Below are 25,752 nucleotides of genomic sequence, written 5' to 3' on the forward strand. Positions count from 1 at the left end.
AAAAAAAAAAATTGGGAAAGCAAGCTGTTAGGGACAGTTTTCAAGTACAGGTAAACTGTAGTAGCATGTAAGAAAGGAGGCAAATCATCACTTTTTCAACCAGAAAGAAACCCCTTTTTTCTGCATCGGTAGGTAGGACATCAGCAGGAGCTAGGCAGAATGTTGTTGATAATGGTAATGCTGTTGGCATTACCTGGGGCTAGAGAAGCAGATGAAGGATATAACCGGCATTTCAGACACACTGACACTCTAGCAAACAGTGCTCCAGTCACAAAATGAACACTAGGACAAATGAAAGCCTGAGTCATGCTTATTAAAATCTGAAATTAGGCACTCTGAAAGAGCATTAAGATGAAAAGCCATTCAAGACCTGCTCATCTTCTTGGAAAAAATCTACCTACCAAAATACAGCTCATCCCTCTATTCCCTATTCCCCCTTCAAAAACAGCCTATAAAAGCTCCGGTCTCATCTCAGGTAATCCCCAGTTTTCATATTTTTGAAGCATACACACATACAGATTTTTTAGCACACCTGAACAGCTTTTGTTTGTCGCTCTGTGTCAATTGACAGTTCCATGATGTGTTCAACAGCAAGCTACATTAATAACATGCAACATTATCCAACCTTAAGATTATTCTTTATGTACTGCATGTGTTATCTTCTCCATCCTCATCCCTTTCCTGCTAGTGGAATCTGTACACGGGAAGTTTTCCTTGTCAGTGTTTTGGGGTGGTTTTCAAGTTACAGGAAAGTGGTATAAAGTTTGAATCGGAGATTACCAAAATCCTCAATTTTTTATCTTCAGAAAATGCCTTTTATGTTATAGCTCTTTCTCTAAAGGGCACAATTTAAGTGAGCTACAGAGTACTGTTGTACTCAAACCGAATCCCTGCCACGTTTAACTGCACACAAAGTTAGAGAACTCACCAAAATCAGTAGTACATCTTCTGCCCCTCACACTGCACAAAGTGCTGAGGACAAGTATAAGGAAGCATACCGTGCAGCAGGCAGATACCCCAAAGGAGAATTAAAATGCCTGTTTATCCTGTATTCAGGGGCAGAAACCAAGAAAATGGGTATAGAAGGAACTGTCACCCAGCAGTAGGTACTGCTTATTCAGCAAGGAGCAATACCTTTTGCATATGACTGTATATATCCCATACATGCTGTTGGCACACTAAAACTTTGCTACTATGTTTTGTTAGTGAACACCTACAGCTTTTCATAATGTTTAAAAATTGGTCAAACATAGCACATACATATTCGTACATTTAAACAGAAAATAATCTATATTATATTTCTTTTAAGCCAGTTAACTACCCGTTATACTAGCTCCTAGTTGAACTTCACAGTAAAAAAAGTAAGAAAAAAATTATTACAGCTTCTTTGAACAATATATATACCCAAACACACATACTTCTCCATGCAGGTATAAATATCTCAAGATCCATATGAAATTTATTCTAAATTTGGACTGTTCATTGCCACACCATAGCAAAGCAGCAGCTGGAGAGCATGGAAACGCTATTTTAAGAGAGTCTGTTGTGTTCCTGTACTCAAGCTCCCACCTACAATATGCTGAGAGACATTGTTCTAAATATACACTGATGCCAAATGCAGGTATTCAATAGATATAAAAGACCATAACACTAAACCAAGGAGAAAAAAGGTTACTTCACACACGCTTCTAAAAGGTGTTACCTGTGTACGTTCCATCACAGGAACACACACACTAATCCAGACTCTTTGCAGTCGTCTACCTGTGAGGTTAGGGACATGCTGCTGGGATTATGTTTCTTGGGCTCCTTCTTTGCAGGTCTTTTTCCCATAGTAACTAGAAAAGAGGGACAGTTATGGAATTCTCATGCTTACCTTAAGGTAAGCAATCGCTTCTCATCTTGAATACATACCTGCACTTTTATTACACATCATAGGACACAGGCACTAGAAATCTACCTAAATAAGTCTCAGAAAGAACTCAGCGGGCAAACCCCTTTAAGGAACTCGCTCTGGACCAGTTAGCCACCCTCTCTGTTTGATGGAAGAACATGCTTAAAGCTACAGGTGCTGTTTGAGGCCAGCAAAGCTGCATCTTTCCATCAAGGGTAGGTGTAAAATGGTCATTTCACAATGCGATTGAACAAATACCAGAACCCACTTAGAAAATCTACATCAGAAAAATCACACAAGCTTATCTTTGCACCTTTGTGTTTTGCTGCTATTTTGTTGGAATATAGATATTAAATTATGTTGTCTTTCTAAGTGTTTCAGTTACCCCAACGCTAAAGAATGAGTCGCATCATCACAGGTTAAACTCGAGTGGTACTTTCAAACATTGGGGAAGGGGAGAAACATTGGTGAAGAAAAATGGTGCCTACTGCTTACACTACCAAGTGTAAGGTGTTGCACTTGGGCTGGAAGAATCCCAGACACAGATACAGACTGGGAGAAGAGCTTCTTGAGAGAAGCCCTGCTGAGAAGGACCTGGGTGTCATGGTGGATGAGAAACTTAACTTGAGCCAGCAGTGTGCTCTTGCAGCTCGTAGGGCCAATGAGATCCTGGGCTCCATCAGAAGAGGGGTGGCCAGCAGAGACAGGGAGGTGATTGTCCCTCTCTACTCTGCCCTCATGAGGCCCCATCTGGAGTCCTGTGTCCAAATCTGGGGCCCACAATACAAGAAAGATGTGGAACTGTTGGAGAGGGTTCAGAGAAGGGCCACAAGGATGATTAGAGGTCTGGAGCACCTGCCCTACAAAGAGAGGCTGAGGGAGCTGGGCTTATTCAGCCTGGAGAAGAGAAGGCTGCGGGGGGACCTTATTGCAGCCTTCCAGTACCTGAAAGGAGCTTATAGGCAGGAGGGGATTGAACTTTTTAAAAGAGCAGATAATGGCAGGACAAGGGGGAATGGACTAAAGCCAAAGGAGGGAAGGTTTATATTAGATATTAGGGGGAAGTTTTTTACAGAGAGAGTGGTGAGATGGTGGAACAGGCTGCCCAGAGTAGTAGATGCCCCGTCCCTGGAGGTGTTCAAGGCCAGGTTGGATGGGGCCCTGGGCCTGGAGGTTGGTGGCCCTGCCTGTGGCAGGGGGGTTGGAGTTCTATGATCCTTGGGGTGCCTTCCAACCCAGACTATTCTATTCAGACAGGGAGAAATTCATTCTGGTTTTGGAGAAGACTTAAACTTATATCAACAGAAAAACACCTTCTCAAAATTATTCTATTTACAACAACTGCTTGGTTTGGTTTTATTGAAAAAAATAATCACCTGGAATACTGGGTAAGAAAACCTGACAATTAGTTACATACACAGAAAATCAAAGACAAGTGAGTGAAATTAAAACAAAATACTGCTAAGCATTCTTACCTGGCATTTTTAATTCCTTGCTCAAGATATACAGCAGTCTCTGCATAAAGGTGTCCTGATACGACCCTTGTTTATTTTCATCTTAAAGCTATAAAATGACCTTCAATACAGTGGGAAATCCATTTCATCTAATGCTTTTAAAGCCTTCTTTACTACAGTTATGTTTTAGACTTTAAATTGAAAAAAAAAACCTCAACCAAAACCAACAACACAACCCACAGCAAAACACAGCAAAGCACCCTGTACATGTACCATGCCATTCTCATCTCTGAGCACAGGTCAAGCAAAGACTGTGGAGACAAGAAAAATTACTTCTCTTGTGTCTTCAGACAGAGAGGATTGGGGTTTTTTATTGTTTAGGAAGCACATGCACACTCATTTGAGTAGATACTGAATAGTGGGAAAGTCAGGACATCATGTTTTGCCTTGAGATAAAAATTTAAATAAATATTTACATATAAACCAAGTCTACAGAAATACAATTTAAAAATTCTACGTCTTTCTGAGGTGCCTTTTGAACAGAAAGAGAGAAGAACTCTGTGTCTGTGGTAAAGACTCTTAGTCAGCGCTGTTCTCTGGTAGCATGAGCCATCCATGCCTCTCAGTTCTTTGCACAGCTTTTGCAGCGTTCCTGCAGTCTCCAGAGGATCACAAGGAGAAGTTCCACACACATCCTTCTCCTGCAGTTAAACTTCCCACCCACAATTTCTTTCAGACTTGATTGCAGAGAGAAGCCATGTTCGACTCAACAGCAGTCAGCCTTTTCTCCAGAACCATTAATATGGCGTTTGCCTGTGGAACAGACAAGAAGGGAGAGATACTTTGTGTTGTCAAGTTTTGTTTATAACCAAGAGCAAGCCTACCCGTCAGTTAAACACTCTTAATTTGATCTTGCATCACCAATCCTGTAAGAGTCCTTTCCTGATACTGTCACAGTCTGATTGATCACTCAACTCTCAACTTTAACTCTCCACACTTTCTCAAGCCTGTAATTGTCTTCAACCTTGGTAAGCATCAGATCCACACACTCAGCTTTTGGCAGACAAGCATCAGCTTTCAGAGCCAACTTCGTGACGCCACTTGCTCCCAACTGATTGCAGCCTGCAATCAGAAGTGTTCAGCAGAACAAAACATCAACATTATTACCTAACATTTCAATACAAAGTTACAGCAAAAGCACAAAGTCAGTTTACATGAAAGACAAGACAGGGCTAAAACAAAGTTAAGTGAAAAATCTGAAGTAGTGAATAAGAAACAAAGTTTCTAATTACTGACAGTCACAGATAGGTATCTAAAGCTGTGCTTGATAAACAGAAAAATACTAATTAAAATTGCATAAAACAAGATAATAATAGCATGAAGTATTATGGCATATGTTACAACCCACAAAATTGATCTGGATGAAAAATTAGGGACACAAGTCTTATGAGGAGCAACCGAGGGAACTGGGGTTGCTTAGCCTGGAGAACAGGAGGCCGGGGGAAGACCTTATTGTTCTCTACAGCTACTGGAGAAGAGGTTGTAGTCAAGTGGGTGTTTGTCTCTTCCGAGTAAGAAGCACCAGGACAAGGGGAAAGAGCTTCAAGTTGCACTGGGGGAGGTTTAGATTGGGCATTAGAAAAAGATTATTCACTGAAAGCACTACGAAGCGCTGGAACCGGACACATAGGGAAGTGGTGGAGTCACCACCCTGCAGGTATTTAAAAGACACGTAGGTGTGGTGCTTAGGGACATGGCTCAGCAGTGGACTTGGCTGTGGTAAGTCAACAGTTTGACTTTATGGTCTTGAAGATCTTTTCCTATGATTTGATGACATTAAGATTTTGTAGAGGTGATTTAAACAAAAAAGGATACAAAGTTAAGTCTTACCCTTTGTAGCACCTCTTCCAAGACAGCTCGACTTTCAATAGTTAGAGGCTCCTCATCAGTAAGAGCTTTCTTTTCTGAGGATCCTAGAATGTAACTGAAATAGTACAGTTTAGATCATGTACCTTTCACTCTGAAGGCAAAAAGCCACATGTAGGACTCATCCATTGTTCATAACGAGATCAGCACAAATAGACTAGCAAAGTGGGAGCTCAATTCCATCATTGGCAAGAAACACATGTATTTGGCAATCTTGTAAAACTGAATGGTGAATGAAAAGAGACCACAGAACTACCAAGAGCTCCAAGAGACTGTCAGGGATTTCGTTGCTACAGGATATGGTGAAAAACTCTGCAGACATGGAGAGCAGCACAGCGCTAGCTGGGATAACCAGCCGTCACCACTACTGCGCAAATCATTCTATTTTGTCACCATAATACCGTGTTTCAGAGAATTTCACTGCCAAGAAAAATCAGAGTATCATCATAGCTGTGGAAAGAGGGAAAAAAAGCCCTGGAAACAAAGGAAAATAAACCAGAACTTAATAAAAAGCAGAAACATTTTACCTGATACAGCCAGAAAGAAATTTAAGCTATCACTGATTACTAGAGCGATGCTTGCATAAAAGCTCTCTGGTGTGGAGCCTTAATTCAGGATACAGTTATTGAAGAATACTTCAAGATCACTTCCAAGGACTATAAGCCAATTAAAACCAATACAATAACACATCTTCATTTTCTAGAGTTTTTGACTGCAAGAGAGCACATATTCCCGTTTAAGATTTGCTTTTGCCTACCTTAACAAGGAAGGAGGAGACTTGACCAGTACTGGTCAGACCTCACCTTAAGGTCTGTTTAAGCTACTCTCTCCATATACTCTGCTAATCTTTATGTCTAATAGCTTACAGCCAGGGCTCTTATTTGGTACAACCTATGACTGCAAGCTTGTTTTATGTGGTCTAGATTAGAGCACGTGATGTAGTCTCTTCTGATCAAATGAGAAGGAGCGTTCCTATCTCACATACTTAGTGCTACGTTCCTGGGTGGTATGCAACTCCTTGGACAGAAGGTGCTCCTGATATATTTTTTCCCTATGAGTTACCTAACATCACACAGAAGATGTTTCACACACTTCTGCACTATGATGCTAACAGCAGGAACAGAGAAAGGTGTTCTGGAACAAAGCAGCAGAAGTAGCTACCTCCAGGCATGCCACAAAGAGGATCTCAGTAACATCTCCATATGACATCTCGTGGGTGAAGCTTAGCTGGCAGGCTTACCAACAAAAACTCTGCCTTTACCTTTCGATTGAGTCAACACTGAAACAGAACAAGTCCCTCTTGTAGTCGAGATGCTTTGGAGTGCACCTGTAGATGCTGCCCAGGATCATTGAACAGCCAGAGCAGAACAGCGTTTCAACCATACTGCAAGTGAAACGTGCAACGTTTATTCAGGAGAAAAGGAAACACCTCTCCCCCTCCCTACTCTAAGGCAAAGCAAGAGCCTATTACGATTTGTTTCGGGTTTAGGGCACTCACCCCTGCGCTACACGGCGCAGTTATGAGCTCACCTCCCAACCTGCGTTCCCATCGGCCGGCCAGCCTCAGCGGGAGCCGCACAGGAGCGCTGCGCCCCGGGCCGCCCGGGGGAGGGGGGCAGCCGCACTCCCGCCCGCCGGGCCTTTCCTCAGCGCCCTCCCCGGGGTACCTCGGCTCCCTCCCGCAGAAGAGAAGGCTCCCCTGGGGAGGGGACCCCCCCCGCCCCCACTCCCCCGGGGCAGCAGCGGGGCTCCGGGCCTCACCATCCGCACTCGCCGGGCCGCTTGGAGAGCTTCTGCGCACTGTCCACCGAGACGCCGGCGGCAGCACCTGCTCGGGGTGGGGAGGTGGGGGGGGGGGGAAAGAGGGAGGTGACCCACGGCCCCCGCGCGGGGCGGCGCGGGGCACGGCGGGGCGGGCAGGACTCACTGCGCAGCAGGATGCAGCCCGTCTCCTCGTCGTTGGTCACCCAGCTCAGCGTGTCGCCCACCGGCCGCTTGCAGCCGGCGCAGAGGAACACCATGGGCAGCAGGTCCTCGTCCTCCTGCCGCGGCGGCGGCGGCGACGACGACGACAACAGCCGCCCGGCGCCGGCCTCCAGCGGCGACAGAGAAGAGTCCAGCTCCGCCCCGAGGCCCGACGGCGGGAAAAGCGCGCCCGCCATTGCCTTCAAACCGCCCACGCCGGAAGCGGCAGTGACGCCACACGACACGACAACCCCCGCCCATCACCCGCCGGGGCGGGAAATACCCACCGCCCTCTCGGGGGGGCGGGGCCTCGCTGCGCCCCCGCCTCTCGGCGGCGGCGGGTGACGCCTCGGCACGGCCGCCCGCTGGGGGCGGCTCCTCAGGGCGCGCAGAGATGCGCCCCGGCGGGGAGGTGGCCCCGGGCGCTGTGGCGGCGGGGAGGAGCGGGAGAGGCGGCGGTGCGTGTGTCGGAAGCCGCTGCCAACCGGCCCGGCGGGAGGCGCGCCTCTCCTCCCGCAGCCCCGCGGCCCTGGCCCCCCTCAGCTGCAGCGTGGCGGGCTGAGGGCGCGCCCCGCCTTTGGCGTCAGGGATTTCGGCTCGGGGCACCTAGGCGTGCGCTTGCCCCCGGGCGCTCGGCGCTCCCTCCGCCCGGCCTGCCTCGTCCCGGCCGGGGGCCCGCCTTTCCCGCCGCTGCCTTCGGGACGGAGGGGAGGAAGGACGAGGCAGCGGAGCAGGCCGCGTGGCGATTCCCAGGCGTCCCTTTGTGAAGCGTTTCGTCAGGCCCCGCCGGCGCGTCTGTGGTCCCTCGGGGGAGCCGGGGAGCGCCAGCGGGGCCAGCTGTCCCGGGGAGCTCCGGAGGAGCGCGGCGTTGCGGCGGGGTTCTGGGAGGGAAGGGCTTGCGGTCCGCTGGCCCTCGTCCAGCTCGGCCTTGGGGTTACTTGACCCCCCCCCCCCACCTCGGTCTAAATCGCTCCGAGGAGTGACGTCATTGCTCGCCGGGCAGCGCGGGTTGCGCTCCAAGGGCCGCCGGGTGGTACCTGTCAGGCACTGACACCCATGGCTGTGGGATGGGTGGGGTTTTCCCAGTGCTAAGGCAGCCCGTGGGCCGCGGGCCGCCCGGAGTCACTTACACAGGCGTCGGTTGTGCAACCTCTTCTGGGGTAGGATGAAAAAAGGTCTGTGGCTGGAGTTCTGAGCCGGCTTAAAATGCTCTGCTGAAATGGCTAACAGAACAAACTCCTCTGAGTATTTCTGGTCCTACGAGTATTACTGGGATTATATAGATCCAATTCCAGTAGACGGGAGCAAGTTGAAGGTTAATAAATGTAAGTACTGTGGAGCGGTAGGCGCTCACCTAGTACAGGGAAAATGCTGCTTAGCCTGTCTCGCTGACTGACTTTTCATCGTTTCTCCTTGCAATAGAGACCACGCTGGGTTACATGCACATGGTTTGTATGGATGAGTGTCTGCCTGCCAAACTGACCCTGCTCTAATAGCTGTTACTGCTAATACTGAAGCTCTTTGCTTTATCTTACGGTATCTGAAATGATACAATGGCTGATGCTATTTTAGAAGGAAAGATTATTTTTTTAGGCATTTGCTAAGTGGAAACTTACTGATTTGCAAATCTGTAGTGTGGGGTGCTAGTTACCTGCATGCCATTATTGGAAAAGTTGACTTGAATGAGCAGAGTTTTTCCTAAGACTGGTGTGTTTTCGTCTTGGGACATAAGGTTTGCCTTACAACTAATAAAAGATTCAAGACCGTAGTAAAAGAAGAAGTTTATGTTTCTGCTGGCCGGTAACAGCAAGCTGAAAACATACTCTATTACCTTTCTTCCTTTGTTTTAGTCCTACTGAACTGTAAGATAAAGTAATAATATATATTACTGTCAAAATACATTATTGTTGTGGAAGCTGATTCTGCTGAGTGTACAAGTTTATTTTCAAAGTATGTAATACGAAATAGCGTTCACTGAATTCATTCTGTGACAGGTAATCCCGTTTCACACTCAGTTTTGCACAAGGACATAGCAATGTCTTTATGGTTATTTAAAGCAGCAAATAATTATTTTCTCTAATGCAACTACATTGGCTAGGTTTTGATAAAATAAAATGGCAAGCTGTGTTACGAGGGATTAACTTGGATGGATTAACAAAGGTCGAGGGACAGTGGGTAGGCATTTTTGAGTCACGCTGTAGGCAGTGATTTGACAAAGCTAGGGGCTTAGTTTACTGAAGACAACTATGACTGTTCAGATATGGTTTCAGACACTAAAATTGCTTTCCCTGGGGTTATTATAGTGATCTGGTCTGTAAGGAAAACATGATGGTCTTCCAAATACTTTAATGTCTTTCTAATTAGCAGCACAGGAAACTGTCTTTCAATAGTGAAGGCTGGACTGGGCAGTGCTAGGAGCTTCACGTCCTTTTCTTGCCTTGTGAGAGCAAGAGTAAGAAGAGGGAGCAGAAACTCTTACTCTGCCTCTTGAAAAGCTTTCCTGTCCACTCAGATGAGCCTTGGGTTTGTTGCCTCCAAACTTAGAGCGCTGTACCTTAAAGAAGGTGGTGTAATTATCCACCATATCTTCCCATGTATGAAGTCTTGCTGTAAAGCAACATTTGGCGCTGTTGGCATCAGGCAGGTTATGGGCAGCTTCTCTAGTTGCCTTAATTTTAAAATTAGGGTCCATAATTAGCCTCATATTCCACCTGGGAAAACCCCAACTGCTGAGTTATGCCAGCCCTAAGTCCCCAACATGTGGCAGACTTAGCAAAAAAAAGCCAGAAATCAGGTTATCTAACATTGCATTGGCCTGATACATAATAGGAGTGGAGTTTGTTACAGCATTTCCCTCTGGCAATTTATAGGCTACTTCTCTTTACTCAGCTGCCTGTTTCCTTGAAGCTTGGAGAGGCTGTGCTTCGGAGAGAAGATGCACCCCCCTTTGTGAAGTTTACTTTCAGTTTGTTGATACTTTCGTGGAGGGAATTATCAGACAAGATAAGCCTTATTTCCACTAAAAAAGCAGAGTAGACTGATCTTTTATTGATTTTTTTAAATTATTTGTTCTCTTCCCCTAAATAAGTAGAGAAGTCTGCCAACTTTCAGGACTTTTTATATTCTAAGGAGTGGATTTCTGCAATCAGACTTTGTGTTTATGCATCTCATCTGCTCCTACAGTAACTCCAACTTCATCTAGTTATAAAGGAGTGGAGACCTCAAAGGCACCAAAATACCTGCAAGTTCCTACAACTGGTAACTAGATAATAGAGGAAGAACACTGTAAGGGAAGACCTTTGCTGACAAAAGGGCTGCAGGGTGCGATCATGCCCTGTTAGACATTAAAGGAAATCACTTTTGGGCTCAGCTTTGGGATATGAACCTGCAGGAAACCAGGCTTCTGTATTTCAGCTGCTCAGCTCCCAGCCAAAGAAGAAAAAGGAGGATGCAAGTGTAGATTTTTGGGTTGTACTTTTCCTTTTTTTCCCCTCAGCAGGTTAATATCAAGGCAGTTTGAGTTCCCTGGGGCAGCTGTTTATGTAAGATATTTCTAGGCAGCTTGTCAGAACAAGAGTTCTGCTCTGCCATTTGTGCCTCTTTTAAAAGAGTCTGCATTGGCTGCACCAATTTCTAAACTAAAAGTGTTGGGTTTGGTTTTCTGTTAGCCAGGGAAAGTGAAACTGGGTTTGGGGTTTTTTTTGTTTGCTTTGTTGTTGTTAGGGTTTTTTTTTCTTCCTTTAAAAATAGACATTTTTCCATGTCAGCAGTCTAGGAGGAATGGAGACTGCATCATCTTGGTACTTTTATTCTTCTTTCTCCAAATGCCAGATGGAGAACAGCGACTTACAAGTTAGAGAGAAAACACCAAGGGAAAAAATCCCACAGTTGCTCAGTTTCTTCCTTGCTTTGAGCAAAAGCACTGGTCAAGCAGTGAACATACTTTGTAGCTTTTCCTGTCCTTGCCCTTCGTGCCAAAGATAAAATGGGGTAATTTCCCCTCAGAGAGCCACAAACATTCCAAGTTTCTCAAAACATAGGATACCTCTAGGATTACAGCAGCCACCACACGGATGTTCCAGGGGCCTCTGCTGATGGGCTGCCGTGGGACCTGAGCATTTGTTCAGGCACATTGCTGAATCATATGGTTGTTATAACCCCTGGGATGGGATTATTGCTCCCTAATTCAATTTGGCCTGCTTTTTTTGGTTTGGGTTGTTTTTTGGGCTTTTTAAAATCTATTTACTGTAAACCAGAGTCCTGAATCTCTGCCCTTTCTTTCCTCTGTTACCTGGCCTGCCCCAGAAGCATCGTGAGACTCTGTTTGTCTCATGAAAATGAGTTTAAATCCAGCTATAAAGTAATGGTCTATTGCTTTCTATTAATAGCCTTGTGCAGCTCTGTTTTGTATAAAAATAATAAAATGCTTAATTGGCCTATGAACTAATAGGCTATTTAAAACCATATGCACATACACACAAAAGGTGACTGTAAAATCTAGCAATAGGAAAGCTTTTTACGGATTGTTAAAATATGTTATCCTGGTTGGAGAAAAAAAAAACCCAGACCCTAATTGCAGGACTTTAAAAACAGTCAGGAAGTTTCTGTTTATCCCCCAAGAGTTCAAACTCACACCGAGACCTGGTGTAAATTTGATTATCTGCAGTGAATCCTATCAATTGTATTAAAGCTGCTTTTAAAAGATGAAACCAAAATGACTCAGATAGGGAATCCTGTAAATCTAAGCTCCTCATTTCTGTCCTGATAGTTTTGAACACCTCAGCACTGCCAAGTAGCCCTGGACCATAAGTTTACTTCCCACCCACCCCACCCCACCCCCCCCAAATTCTCCTTGAGGACTTGGGGTTGGCCAGTAGCACCCCAACTCCTTTTCCCATAATAAGTTTGGGGAGAGTTGGTCAGAATATTGCCCCTCAAATGCTAATTGACCATCCTCTGAATTAAAGCTCGGTAAAACTTCTTTTAACAGAGGAGGGATAAATTAAGTTGGCCCTCCACGTTGTTACTTCCCAGTAGTCCAGCCAAAACTCAGCTTTCTGTAAGACTCTGGCTGGGTCAGCGCTAGTTTTAAGTTTAAAAGGAACTGGAATAATTCCTCCTAATCTCTCTGTGGCTCTGATGACAACACGTTCTGAACTTTTTCACAAAGAAACACCTAATCAAGCATGTTGGACCCGTTTCAAAGAACACAATGTTTTCTGTCCTTTCAGATGGAAGATTTATTTTATCTTGGTCAATATTTGTCTCTGGAGTCAGTGACCCTTCTTTTCCACCTCAGTCAAAGCGAGTAGCTGCTGATGAATTCAGGGCATTGCTTGACTTGTGCCCTGCAGAACACCCAACCTTTTCAAGGCTTTGCCTGGGACGCTCACCATGCTGATCCCAGGAAGGAGCGTTTGTGAAACAGTGACCGAATGTGCTGCTACTGGGGCAGCAGCAGATTTCATCCCACTGAAGTGAGCCTGAGGCTGAGGCAGTCATTTCAGCAGCCCTGCCATCATTCATGAAAGAGCAATTCCCTTCTCTCCCCCAGCCAGCTCACACTCCCATTAGTACCAGTCACCCAGATCAGGGATGAATCAGTTTGTCTTTTTTGTTCCCTTTCATTTAATTTCTTTTTATAGTTTTCCCACAAATGGGGTTAACAGCAGTGACAGGGTCTTAGGCTGGTTTAAACTAACTGTGAAGCTGTACTTCAGTGATAGGAATCTGCTTATTTGTCCTTAAAGAAACCACTCAGTCCTGATAAAACAAGCTGCATTTTGAGGTCTTACATCAATTACAGACCTGTTGTAGCTCAACAGGGGAACGGTCACATTCTCTCCCACTGGACTGATGGGCTTTTCTTGGGGTCTCTCTTGGTCAAAAATGTTTTCAAGGCTGGAATTCCTTCCATAAAAGCATCTTGGAGGTGGTGGATTGTTGTGCTTTTTAACCTAAGAGCACCTAAGGATCTGGCTAGGGACTGAGCGGTGATGGCTCAGTCTTGAGTAATACCATGCTGCACTGTGATCTTGTGAAAGAAACTGTATCCCCTTCAAAGAGCTGACACTGTGTTACCTTTTAAATACGCACACAGTGCCAGTCGCCAGCCCACACAGCAGTTTAGGGGGTTTTTACCCCCATCTCCCCCAGCACTGGCCATGTGCACTGTTACAACAAACTGCTGGGAGGCTCTCGGGACTTCTAAACAAAGTGGTGCTCAGATTCCTCTCTCTCAAGGGCTTCAATACAATGGATTAGTTAAATGACAAGCCTTTCTTAGAGATCATATATTATATTGCTGTGTTTTGTAATTGCTATGGTACCAGTGACAGAATTGCTGTGTTGTGTCCACAGATTCTATTGTCATAGCCTTTTGGGTTGGGCTTGCTGCGTTTGTGACGTTTCTTTTCCTTATTTTACTGTATATGTCCCGCTCTGGATCAACTCCAGTAAAGTAAGTACAACCAGAGATGAAGTAAGTACAGATGAGTGTGATGTGATAATCTGCATGAAACATTCACTGCTCCAAGTAATCCAGCAATTACAGCATTTATAACTGCCTGCAGAGGTGACATTATTGGGTTATTATTTGGTTTAAGTGTCTCTCAACCCATGGCTCTTCTCTGTTTGTGTTAATCACCTGGGTAAAACCAAATCCACAGCTGATGAGGTTTGTGGGGGACAAGAAGGTGGGGGGGGAACAGTAAACCATGATGACAGGCAGAGCAGCCTGGACTGCCTCTGCATTGGCAAACAGTGTGCATTTTACTCACACCTCCTATCTACTTGCATAGTATGGACGTAAGAGCGTCTGTTTTACACACAGAATGGGAAAGTACCTCTTGTGAACCACACCTGAGGAGGAAGTGGGAGTTGCGGTGGTAAAGCAGGTGAACAGAAGTTCTGTAAACATTGGTCAAGTGAAGAGAAAATGTATTAGTGAGATCAGGAAGGTAACAGTATGATCATCCCAAGGATGTACTTACATTGGAATGCACTGTTTCGGAGGGGTTTTAAAGAGATGATGAAGAATCAGGTTGAAAAACTGATCTGAGTTCCAGAAGCACATCCTAAAGTGAGGAACACCAGCTCAAACAGTTCCTCGAGGAGCAGGGGCCCAAAGGTGCTGCTTCTGAACTCTCTGCCATGGTCCTTCTGTCTTGTCCTGGTAACTGTCAGATGGCAAAGTACCCAGCTAACGTGCAGCAGCTGGGATGCTGGTGCCACACACAAACAGATGCACCACGTATTTTTGATGAGGGTAATGATTCACTGCAACAATTTAGAGTAGAATATTAAATGGGTTGTGATTAATTCTTTTTTTCTTTACTTGATGACTGAACATCTGAAAAACATGCATTTGTATTCGGCCAAAAATTACTGCCAGGAGCCTGTCGTTCTCTGAGCTGCTATGCAGAAGGTTAGGCAAACTTCTTTCTTGCCTAAAATAATTGTATGATGCAGTCCCTAAGCACTTTGAAGTTCTTGTGGGGGAAATTAAGTCAGTGAAATTACTGATTTCTAATTGCTCAAAGATAGGGCCAAATTTTCCTGGTTTGGGGGGATTTTTTTTTGCAAATCCTGTCAAGAGCAGGACAGTGCCTGCCTTCCCAAAGATGGCCCAGAGCTGAACTTTGGCCCTTCAGCGTAGTCAGCCATAAGAGAGGCTGCATGAACACCTCGCTGTTGACATGCACATCCCCAGCTCCCTAAAAGATGCCAGGCCCCGTCCTGTGCAGGGAGCTGCAGTGGACGCGCCTGATGGGAGACACAGCAGCGCCCGCTGACGCGCGGCGCCCACGCCTTGAATGGGAGTGTAGTTGTAGCGCTGCCTGTGATTGTGAACTTTGTCTAAGGACAGGTTTCTGTTTGCAGCTTTCTACACTCCGTTTGCTCTGTTTGATGCTCCTTTCTCTGGCAAACACGTTTTGTGCAAACAAGGATGCGTTTGCCCGCTGCTCCTCCTAATCTGATCGGGACGCAGAAAATTCCCCTCAGCAGGTCAGGTAGAGGTTCGAGATGAGGTCGCAGACGAGCAGAGGGGAACGAGCATAACATGGCAGTAAGAAAGGAGCATTAATATCCTCAATTATTGGCAGCCGAGGGCCGCTGGCACGCTCACAAAAGGCAACTGCAACAATAGAAAAGGCAACTTGCCTGTACACACCACAAAGCGGGAGGCAGGCTGACAGTACAAGAAACACATGGAAACGGACATAAAATTGCGGGGTGACAGAGGCGCCTTCCCGTTAATTTACTGTTCCTGAAAGCTGGCAGGAGGAGTCGATGTACTTGAAAATTCCAGAGTGTTTGGAAGACAAACAAAAGCTTAATTGTAAAAATTTTTCACTTTAGCATCATGTTACTGAGGGAAATACTTGGCTTAAAAACATCCGTATTTATCCCTAATACGTTCAGTTTTGTCCGTCGAAAGAGCTTTTGTGAACAAGGCAGGGCTGGGAATGTTTTGTGGACAGCCCAGGAACCACGAATGGGAAGAACTATTGAATGAGATTTTGAGATTTGCTCAGGCTTTGAAATCACCCTGTCTTATCATTTTTCTAGGTTTGAAACAATTTTAGGACTGAAGAGATTATCCATCCTCCACCCCTCTTCCCCCCCCCCCCCCCCCCAAAAAAAAAAAAAGACAAAACACCCTTGCCATTTTTGATTGAGTTCCATTTGGGTTTTGACCCCAGCTTCAGTTAGACTTCTCCCGATGCCAGCAGTAAAGCAAAGTGGGGTGCCTGGAAGAAGTTCTTCCTGTTAACTTCCACCATCCTCCCCTGTCATCTTCTTTTTTTATGTAACCCATCCGTTGCCCTTGGCATGATGATGATCTAATTTCTGTACTGAAACACCTCCCGTCTCTTTTCCCATGAACATTCCGATACGTTCACCCAACAAACGTACATACACGTCACCGGTCAAGGCTGGAGAACTTTTACCTTGGCTGTTTCTGTGCTCGTCCATCTCTCTTGTCAAGTCCAGGGGCGCACAGGGCAGCCCACACCGTTCCAGCTTGCCCAACCTGCTGGTGAAAGGAGCACGCTTTCGAGCCGGGCCCTTCAGAAGAGCGTCGCCTCCTTGCTTCAGCAGGCTGCCGGGCGAACCCCCTGCCGCTGCCTGGCAGCTGCCTCTGCTTTCAGCTGCGTCTCTGCGGGGTCCCCAGAAGGTCACACCTTGGTGATGTGCAGCGGTGATATCCCTTCCACCACTGTCTACATCAAGGTGTTACTGCTCTGGCAGGGGCACGCCATCTACTGCAGTAGAGTCTGCCAGTTTTTACCTGCACAGCCATACAGAGAAGAGTCGATACCACAGTGTCTTCTGAAAGGCACACACAATAGCCAGTTCTACTTGCACCAGAGCAGAATCCTTGGACACAGAGAGGCCCTCTGTGGATCAGAATCCGTGTTCTGATTGCACCACACTCTTCCCTGCAATGCAGAGTCATTTGGTGCCAAGTCAGATGAGTGGGGTTGGGGCGGGGGAGGAGGGTTGATGCTTGCAAGGGGGATGCAGCAAGGAATACATGTCCCAGTCCCCTTTGTCACCATGACACTATCCCCACAAAAATAAGCAGAGAAAAAAGGTTTAGGGCCTGGGACCCGTTATTTCAAGCCCATTAGCATGCCAAGGTAGCGGATTGCCACACTGCTGTAACCCTGAGCCAGTACTAAGCGTTGCTTCAGCTGTGTTTCCTACAAACCAAAGTGATGCAGAAGAAGAAGGGTTAGCACATAGAGACAGTTCCTGACCAAGGCTGGAACTTCATGCAGTGGAAGGGAAAGTTCCTACCCAGACCTTTCAAAGAGACCACACCTCTGGGTACCTAGAGCGTTGGAGGATCTGCATGTGTTGTCCCCATTCCTTGCTGCCATAGTAGCCTCAGAGGACTCTGGGCTTCTCGGTGGCGTGAGCCTCACGGGCTTCACAGGTTTCTTGTAGTAAGAAATCCGAGTCAGCGGTTAGATACTTTTTTTCTCCTGACTGCCACCAACCTTTACCCAGTGTTTCTGGGACATATGGTAACATAGTTCGAGGATATCACTTGCTAAACAGAGATGTGGGAGTTGGCTTGAAAACGCTTGTTCTACAGCCAGCTTGCAGGTGAGGGTTTCCTTCATGGACAGACAGATAACCACTGATTTGCTGGACAGACTGTACTATGTCCATGTGCTTTTCCCATTTTTTTGTTCCATCCAGATGAATTGCAACAGCTGCTTCATTCCTGGAACTGAGGAACTGATTTGGATATTTGACAGCTCAGGGCTTGTGGTCCCTACAACAGAAAAACACTCTGCAGCAGTATGGTAGATCTCAGATGAGGGCAGATGGCTTTCAGAGGGCTTTTTTTTTTCCTCCCCAGCTTACCTTCCAGCTTGCAGTGTTTATTCGTGGGTAATATAACCACCATATATTACAATAACAAAGAAGTACCTATTCCCGTACACGGAGGTAGTGAATCTGAAGGCACTCTATTCCTCCAGATGACAGTAAGATGTGTCTTAGCTCTACTTGGGCATGCCACCTTGTCTTTGGGTAGAGGAAGTTCTTTTTCATACAATAGTAAGAAGAGCCATGAGAGGTCCTTCACTGGCTAAGCACAGCGTGTTCCTGTTTTCTACTTTCTTCTGCCCTCTCTTTCCTATCACAGCAGGCTCTTTCCTGGAGTCAAGGCAATTTGTCTGTCTATAAACTCATGTAAGATATACTCAACACAGATGTCAGCCTACTACCATCTCTCACTAGTGGTAACCACATAGTCTCACACCCATTGACCATCCTAGCCAAGATCGGCCAAGAGCTCAGAAAGAACCTGGTTTCTCAGTGGTATGAACCTCCTGGTTGGGATCCTCACAAGAGCAGTGTTTGAGGTTTACATGACTTGTTTGCATCGATGACAGCATCATGCTCTGTGTCAGAAGGAGCTGAGGCAGCCAAGTCTTTACAGCTGACTTCCTGTGTACAGCATTCCCGGGGTCCTATCTTGTCCCAGCATTCTCCTCACCACAGTTTCTGAGTTCAGTCTCCACCAGAGGATAATAAACCTTGCTATTCTCAAGCTTCTGGTTTCAAGGGAGGAAGCTCTTTCACACCTCCATCATAAGGAGAACTTTCTATGTTGACAGAACCACCTCTCTTTGATGTGAGCAGCTGTCGGGCCCACGGGGGCAGAGGCTGTAAAAATGGCCGTCTGTGAGCTGTCAGAGCCTGTTACAAGACTTCAGTCACCAGACCTCAAATGACAGCATCTTCACAGGAAGTGTTCTCACTCCTGTCATCTATAGAAACATGCTCCATCCCTTTTAGTAGGTACTGTGCCATTGGAGAGAGCCCTGGGATCGGGATCACGCTTGGTAGGGTGGTGCTGAGGTAACTGGTCTCCAGGTGAAAACTAATGGGCTGAAGGTTCGTTTAGCACCAGCCACTGCGCGAAGGTACATGTGAACTCAGAGCTGGGTGGGGAGGTTGCTCATCAGTGGTCAGTGTCTCTCCAGAATCCCAACCGTGCTGAGACTCTGCAGTGGCGAGGACAACATCTGCTGAACACGAGGTCGGAAGATGCCCTCTGTGGCTGCTGCTCAGATGTTCTCCAAGTCTGGTGCCACCAGGCAAACATCCATCTGGGGGGCTGGGCAGGGGACTGCCCTGCGCAGGTACCAGGAAGCAGGCTGGCTGTGTTGGTATTGAGGTGCTCCCCGTTGCTTTCTGAACTTCTTCCTAGTTCTTGTTCTCCTACAGACAGAAATGATGGGGCTTTTTGTTTTCATACTGTTAAATGCTTTTAGATCACACAAAAAGGTCTCCTATCTAATAGTGACCAGACAGACATTGACAAGTGGCAGTCAAGAGAGTGAAACAGCCCTGGAGCTGTGCACAGTGTCCTGCAAACAGCCGTATTATCAAACCCAACAGTATCTCCTTGGGGGTGACAGAATGCCCAGCTCAGGCAATCCTGAGGTTATGTGAGTGAGCTCACACAGGACACAAACCAAACCACAGCTGCCCTGTGCACCGGGGTGGATTTGAGTGATGCCCACAGAGGGCAGGGAGGCAGGTCCCTGAAGTCTCTGCCCAGGCACTGCACACCTGGAGAGGAGAGCAAGGTCTTGTGGTTATTGAGTTGGTTGGTATTTCTCTCTTTGCCTAGTTAAATCGAAGTGCCTTGGTGTTGCATCTCAGCTTAACTGACAAACTTCTTCAATAAAATTAGGGCTAAGCATGGGTGTGCATTAAAAAATTACTATATTCCTTATTGAAGAAGGCCAAAAAGCGATCACTGTAGGTAGACAGTGTGAAATTTTGGGATCACAAGATCACCTACTCAAGGCTTTCAGGATCATGTGTGACCCCAGAGACCCACAAAGACAAAATAATAAATCTACTTCTCATTTCTGAACATCGCAGGCTTCTCTGTGTGCCACAACTCACCGTTGTTAGAGAGAGCAGTTTATGACAAATCTGCAGCTCTCAATGGATAATGTTATTGCCAGGCTTTAAAATTAATATATTAACATTGTGTGCATAGGTCCATCTTCCCTGGCTGTCCACTCTGTGCTGTGTGACTGTTTCTCCTCCCTGTATCACTGTACCTTTGCCTGCAGCTTTCATTCAGAGGGACTTTATATTTACTTCCAGATCACGGCTGAAAGTGCTGAAGAGGACCAGGTGCCTACGGAGCCCTGCTAGGAACAGCTGCAGCCAGAGGTCACTCTCCATTGCTCTTGGAGAAGCCTAGCTCACATCCCAGCTGTGTAATGGGGTTTGTGCATAGCTTGTTCTGAAGAAAGCAGTGTGGAGTACTGGGTCAGGCGCCTTACTGCACTTTAAAGAGCTGCCTGCGTGCAGCTCCCATCATCCTCCAGATTGTGGTCCCTCAAAAAAGGACACCAAGCATTTTTCACCCTGCCTGTCTTCCTATGAAACCACAGCACCTGTAATGATCTTTTTCTGCCCTTGAAATACTTTTTCAGTTGTACCTTATCTTAGCTTCGGTTCCGCGATTCCGCCGGAGGCTGAGGTCAGCGGCGCTGCCTTAGGGTGACCTGGCTTGACCAGTTCACTCTCTATGAGTCCTGGGACACCAGGGCTCTTCCAGCCTCCTCAAACTTCCCTGCTGTTCCCGGGATGGTTAACGATTAACTGGCGCCGGTCGGAGTTCTCCTCAGACAGTCTCCAGGTCTCTGGGGTGCAAGTTCTCCAGCTGATTTTAAAATACAGACAGCAAGCTGATGACGCTGAGCTACCTAATGGCCTGGAAAGAAAACGTCCCGTTTTGGGGCATTTTTGTCTTGCTTCTGTCAGACAGAGAGAAGAGAGAGAGCTCTTGAGCATGCCTGGAAACGAAGGCACCCCCGAGTCGGCCTGCCTCCATCCTGCTGAGGCTTGTGGGGATTCGTTTCGGTTCTTCCGAACCGCCGTTAAGCATAACCCCCGCTGCCTTAGCCTTGCCAGGCACAGGTACTCAAGGCTTTCAGTAGCAATTAGTCAACATAAACATGAAGCCATAAAGTTAGTATTTCCCTTCCTCCAAATAATTACAAATAATCATTTTCCTTTTCATCCCGTTTACTTTATCTTGGGTTTTGTTTTAGACTTTGGTTCTTAAATTTGTCTAGTCACTGGAACAAGGGCAGTTTTTAGTTAAAGATGCCTTCTTTCTCCCTTCTGAAGCCATGGCTCCAGCAAGACTTCTCAAAAATGTCACATTTTCATTCTCCTTTTAGGTTATATTTTTCTTCCTGAGGTAATTTTCCTCCCCACCTTCGAAGCCCTAAAGATACAGCAGTTGTTGGGATCTTGCGTTCTGCCATATTGAGCTGAACTTAGCACCTGTAGGTCTGGAGTCATGAGTGGTTCATTTTTTAAGGGTGAAGTTCAGGAAGCTGCTGGGAGGAAGGCTCAGGGAGGAGAGGGCAGGGTGCACACTGCAGTCCTCAAACCATGCCCCCCCCCTCCACCCCACCACCTTGTTCTTCTGGCAGGACTGTACACCTTTGTGCTGTTGTTACCTGCACACTGGAAATTTCTCACTACCCTAGTCTTACCCACTCCTTCTTAGGTCTGTCCCCTGTTCTCACTGAGATCCACACCACCCCTTAGAGCTGTTACGAACCTCTCCCAGGTACCACACACACACACACCCTGTTCTTGCCCCCAGTGCCTGTGTCCCAGAGTCACATGAAGCTCTTATCCCCCTTCTCCTTCCCAGGACCAGCTGTGACAGCTCCTTTACCCTCGCTACAGAGCAAGTCATAGCAAAGTTGCTAGTTTCTTCTTTAGAAGCCCGGCTAAAGAGCCAAGTTAAGGCCAGGACTGAAGGTCCCACTTGCAGGGGAAGGGGCAGTCCCCAGATATCACCTACAGCTCACACTTTTGCTGCTGGTCATACTCTGTTTCCAGGTAAGGACATTATTAAAGAGACCTCAAGTCCAAAAGCACCCTCATGCTGGATTCAATACCTTTTATGTTAGAAGAACCATATTCTGTATTTTTAAAAACGCTGATGAGGTACTTCCTTATGAAGCAGCTACTCTCTTCCAAACACGTGTCCCTGATAACGGTGCATTTGGTTTTGCTTCTCTCCGTGTGTTACAGACCAGCGACTGCACGGCACCAGGCAGAAGAAACCAGTTCCAGCGGTGAACAGTCTCACTGTGATGGTCTCAGTAGCCCATACTCAGATGTGGTTGCTCCTCAAACATCTACCTCCCTTTCAGAGGAAACTGGCATTCATGGGAGGATCTGAGCCCAAGTTAAAACTGGAACAGGTTGAACCAGACCAGCAGTAGAGTCCTGGCTTCAGGGTGAAGCTCAGTGCTGTGACTGCCTGTGAAACACTGATACCACAAGCCTGAATTAGTTCAGGAGAAGAAGAAGAAAAGTGTCTTTCAACACATCTGCTAAATCCTGGATGTGGAAGAGGAAGCCCCAACAGCCATATCTGAGCCACGTAGCTGGAGTTGCCTGATCAGATCCTGACAACGATGACTGTAAAATTTCTCTCTCTAGGTAAGCACTGAGGCCCAAACTCCTCGTTCTGTCAAGCAGGGCAAAGGGTCTGCTGCCACTCCAGCAATTCTCCTTGAGTCCTGCTTGGCTGAGAGCAGATTTACTCATCCAGCAGAAAAGTCTGTACCAGCGACACCCTGAGTCCTCTAAAGGGTCCTGCCTCGCTTACCTGAAAGCACAATGAGTCCCAGTATCCTCAGGGGTGTCTGGGCAGCCTCCTTTTTCACTGGATCACCTTGCTGGGAAAGCAAGCAGCATCTCATTGTTCTTCCTGGAGGGGCAGCACAACTGATGCTGTCTATGGATGATGAGAGCCACAAGTCACCTTTCTGGCTCTACCCTCGGGTCACACTCCCACCAGCAGCATCTTGGTGACACCTCCACTTGCTCACCTGCTGAGAAACAAGCGACAACAGCAACTGCAGCACCAACAATAAAACTTTGCTTCCAGAAGGGTACAGCTTGCTTCGCTAACTTAAAGCTCGGCAGCTCCCTCAGGGGTAGAGCATGCTTCTCAGTTACTTTTCTATTGCAAAAGCCCACAGGGGTTATTGAAGATTTATTAAACCACCATTTTAATAAAAAGCTGACGGCAGCACTAACCCTCTTGAGTGAGAGTCACACTGACTCGAGTCATCAGCCTCCCAACCGCCCGGCAACGCGGCTTTGCTACCAACACCCAGCTGCTTTTTGCTTTCATTGTGAATGGGTAGGTGGAAAAGCAACTGTTAATACTGAGCCGTCGACAGACCAATACCCAGGCATTGGGGGGGGGTGGCGGGGGGGTGGGGGGAGAAAAAGAAAAGTGTGTTTATCCTCTTTTATATCAGAGGAAGATGCTGGCAAAACCCACAAAGGCAACGTTGCGTTTCTGCACTAGCTCCCCGCCGTCAGCTGGGGCTGAAAAGGGTTTAACAGAAGCTCCACAAGGGTGACAGCAGCTTTGCAGTGGGGTGGAGAGGAGGGGTTTAGCTCAGCTGGAGCAGAGCTGGAAGGGCCACTCACACTCCCTCCCCCTTCAGTGGCCTCCGCTCTCTACACCTCACCCATGGAGCTCCACCAATTCCAGGCAGAACCAGGCAAAGGTCCACCAGCGAGTGAGGAACCCTTAGAGCGCCAGTAAGCACAGGCCTGGGGCTGCAAACTCGGTCTGAGGAAGGCAGTGAGGGCTGGGATAGATAGAAGACTCATAACATGTTGCTGGGCTGAGAATAACACAAAATTCATTCAAAATTTGAGGAGACGCTTAGAAACTCCACATCCCCAGACAGGTAGCAAAACCTCCTACAGCACAGCACTGCCAGAGTGGCCATGTGCTGAGTGCGGGGCAGGTGGGCTAGGGTGTTGCCAGAGAGCGAGTGGGTTGGGCTGTGTTTAAAAAGCACAGAGACAGACCAAAACACCAGGCATATGTTTGTATTATGGGTTGGGGTTTTTTTTGGGGGGTTAATATCTGAAATAAACACTTCTGCAGTTTGCTTTTTGAGCGAACTGACTACTACTGGCGCTGGGCTTGGAAACCCATCACAGCACAGTCTGTTGAGTCAGACTGAGTCATGGGCAGATGGAGAAGGCAAGGAAAGGCTGCGGGAACTGAAGGTGCAGCATGGACAGAGGTGCATCAGAGAACCAGAGACTTCCATTGGACAGCTCAGATGGGCACAGCAGCTTCCCCCCCCCCCGCCACCAGATACCCCCTCACCCCTTGTTAGAGCTGCCGTAGCTCTCACGGGAGACGTGAATCAACACCCTTGTTGGCACCAGCTCTCCTGCTGAAAACTGGCAGAGATACCTTTAAGCCCACTGCAATTACACAGCATCATCAAAGTCTGTCTGAAGAGGACCTGACCATCCAGACCCATTTTCTCCCTCAAGGATGCAGAAACCGCACTTCAGTCATTCCTGCCCAATCTGTCTGACCTGAGCTGGAGCAGCTCTTCTGCAACAGCTCTGCCCTGTCTGCCGGCACGTCTGCTCCCTCCAGCATCCCCCTCCCTCCCTCCTCACAGACTCCTATCACCCTGGTTTTCAAGAACCTCTTCTGTACAAATGGATTCCAAGGGGATTTCTGGAACATAAATACTCCCACTGGTTACAACTGGTGTTCTCTTGGTAGTTGCACATGTACATGACTCAAAGTACGTAACCGCCAAGAACACTGGGGTGGGGTTTTTTTTGCCTTTGAAAGTACCTGGAAATGGAGAGGACAGAGTATGAGGTACATAAGCAGTAATAAACAATATGCAAAATGCATTTCCTTCTATGAAACCTCCATCTGCATTCATCTCAAGGTCTTTCCTGTGCTTTGCTCTCCCCAGAGTCCTCCATTAGCAGAGGCCTCCCATGTGCCCTGCCGCATTAAGTGGGCAGTGGAAAAGCTGCACCCGTCCGCCAACAAAGCATCACCCAAACCATCTCACGCTGCAGGTTCAGAGCTGGCTTCCCTAGCAGTGTTACCCCGAGCCAGCATCCCCTGAAAAGCCACATCACTCTGCCCGGCCAAGTCCTCTGCTGTGAACGTGTCAGGTGCCCTCACCGGAGCAGTAGCAGCCCACCGGCTGGGCCGAGATCCAGATCAAATCCCAGAGAGCCTCACCTGCCAACTCAAGACCAGCAGAGGTTTATGCCAGGTGCAACCTGGAAGCGATCGGCCCTTCAGGGCTGTTGGCTTTGCCGACTTTTGGGAATGGTGTCTGTGAGGGCAGAGCAGAGCGCTGGGCCTGCTGCAGAGCTCTGGAGCTTCACCCACATGGTTCTCCCCACAAGAACAGCATCGGAGTGAACCACCTGTATTAAATTGTAGAATCTCCTTGTTTTAAAATGTAGGCCCGTATCTGGGGTGAGTTTTCTGTTTCTAAGTGCTCTCCACAATTTATATTAATCAAGCTTAATTTCTAAGGATAATGACTTGCCACCTGCACCACTTGTTAAAACGCATTTTGACTACATCAGCAGTAATTCACACATACAGATCATTCAGCCACTAACCCACCTTTACAGGCACACGGCAATTATCTCTAGAAGGGCTTCATAATACTGTTTTAATTGCCACATGACTAGAGTGTATCAAAGCTCTGAGTCGATGAGAGATTACCCCTTAATTTTAGAAGCTCCCCCATGCGCAGCTACGTTTTCTTTACTGGTAAGCTGACGAGCATCAATGCATTAGCCTGCTCCTGCAGGTACCAGGTTATTCTTTCTTAAGCAAACGCAGCCAAAGGGCACAGGAACTGCTAGTGCAGGGCATGCAAGTGCACACCCAAAAATACTCCAGGCTTGCAGCATGCTGGGAGACTGTGTAACACCCGAGCTGCGGCATTTAGGATTTGGGGGTTGTAAGTTTATTAGGGGATCAGAAGGGGCTGCACCACACGACGTTACATGCTGTGGTGGGTTGGCCTCGGCTGGCTGCCAGCTGCCTGTCCAGCTGCTCTCTCGCTCCCCCTCGTCAGAACAGGGGAGAAATGGGGTGCAAGAGCTGGTGGGTCAGGA

The 25,752-nt window shown here is 47.3% G+C and overlaps 1 protein-coding gene across 1 annotated transcript; it reads right to left on the reverse strand.

Annotated features, from left to right (window-relative positions):
• Window positions 1-3,245: 3,245 nt before the first annotated feature.
• Window positions 3,246-7,433, reverse strand: MIS18A (MIS18 kinetochore protein A; the record flags this gene model as incomplete). Its single annotated transcript, XM_084279627.1, has 5 exons — window positions 3,246-4,158; window positions 5,236-5,329; window positions 6,533-6,655; window positions 7,033-7,099; window positions 7,199-7,433. 5 exons carry the CDS (start codon window positions 7,431-7,433, stop codon window positions 4,078-4,080), a joined length of 600 nt encoding a protein of 199 aa, XP_084135753.1. The 3' UTR covers window positions 3,246-4,077.
• Window positions 7,434-25,752: the final 18,319 nt, after the last annotated feature.

Source organism: Gallinula chloropus (genome assembly GCF_964237585.1).
Source record: "Gallinula chloropus genome assembly, chromosome: 1".
NCBI classification, from domain to species: Eukaryota; Metazoa; Chordata; class Aves; order Gruiformes; family Rallidae; genus Gallinula; species Gallinula chloropus.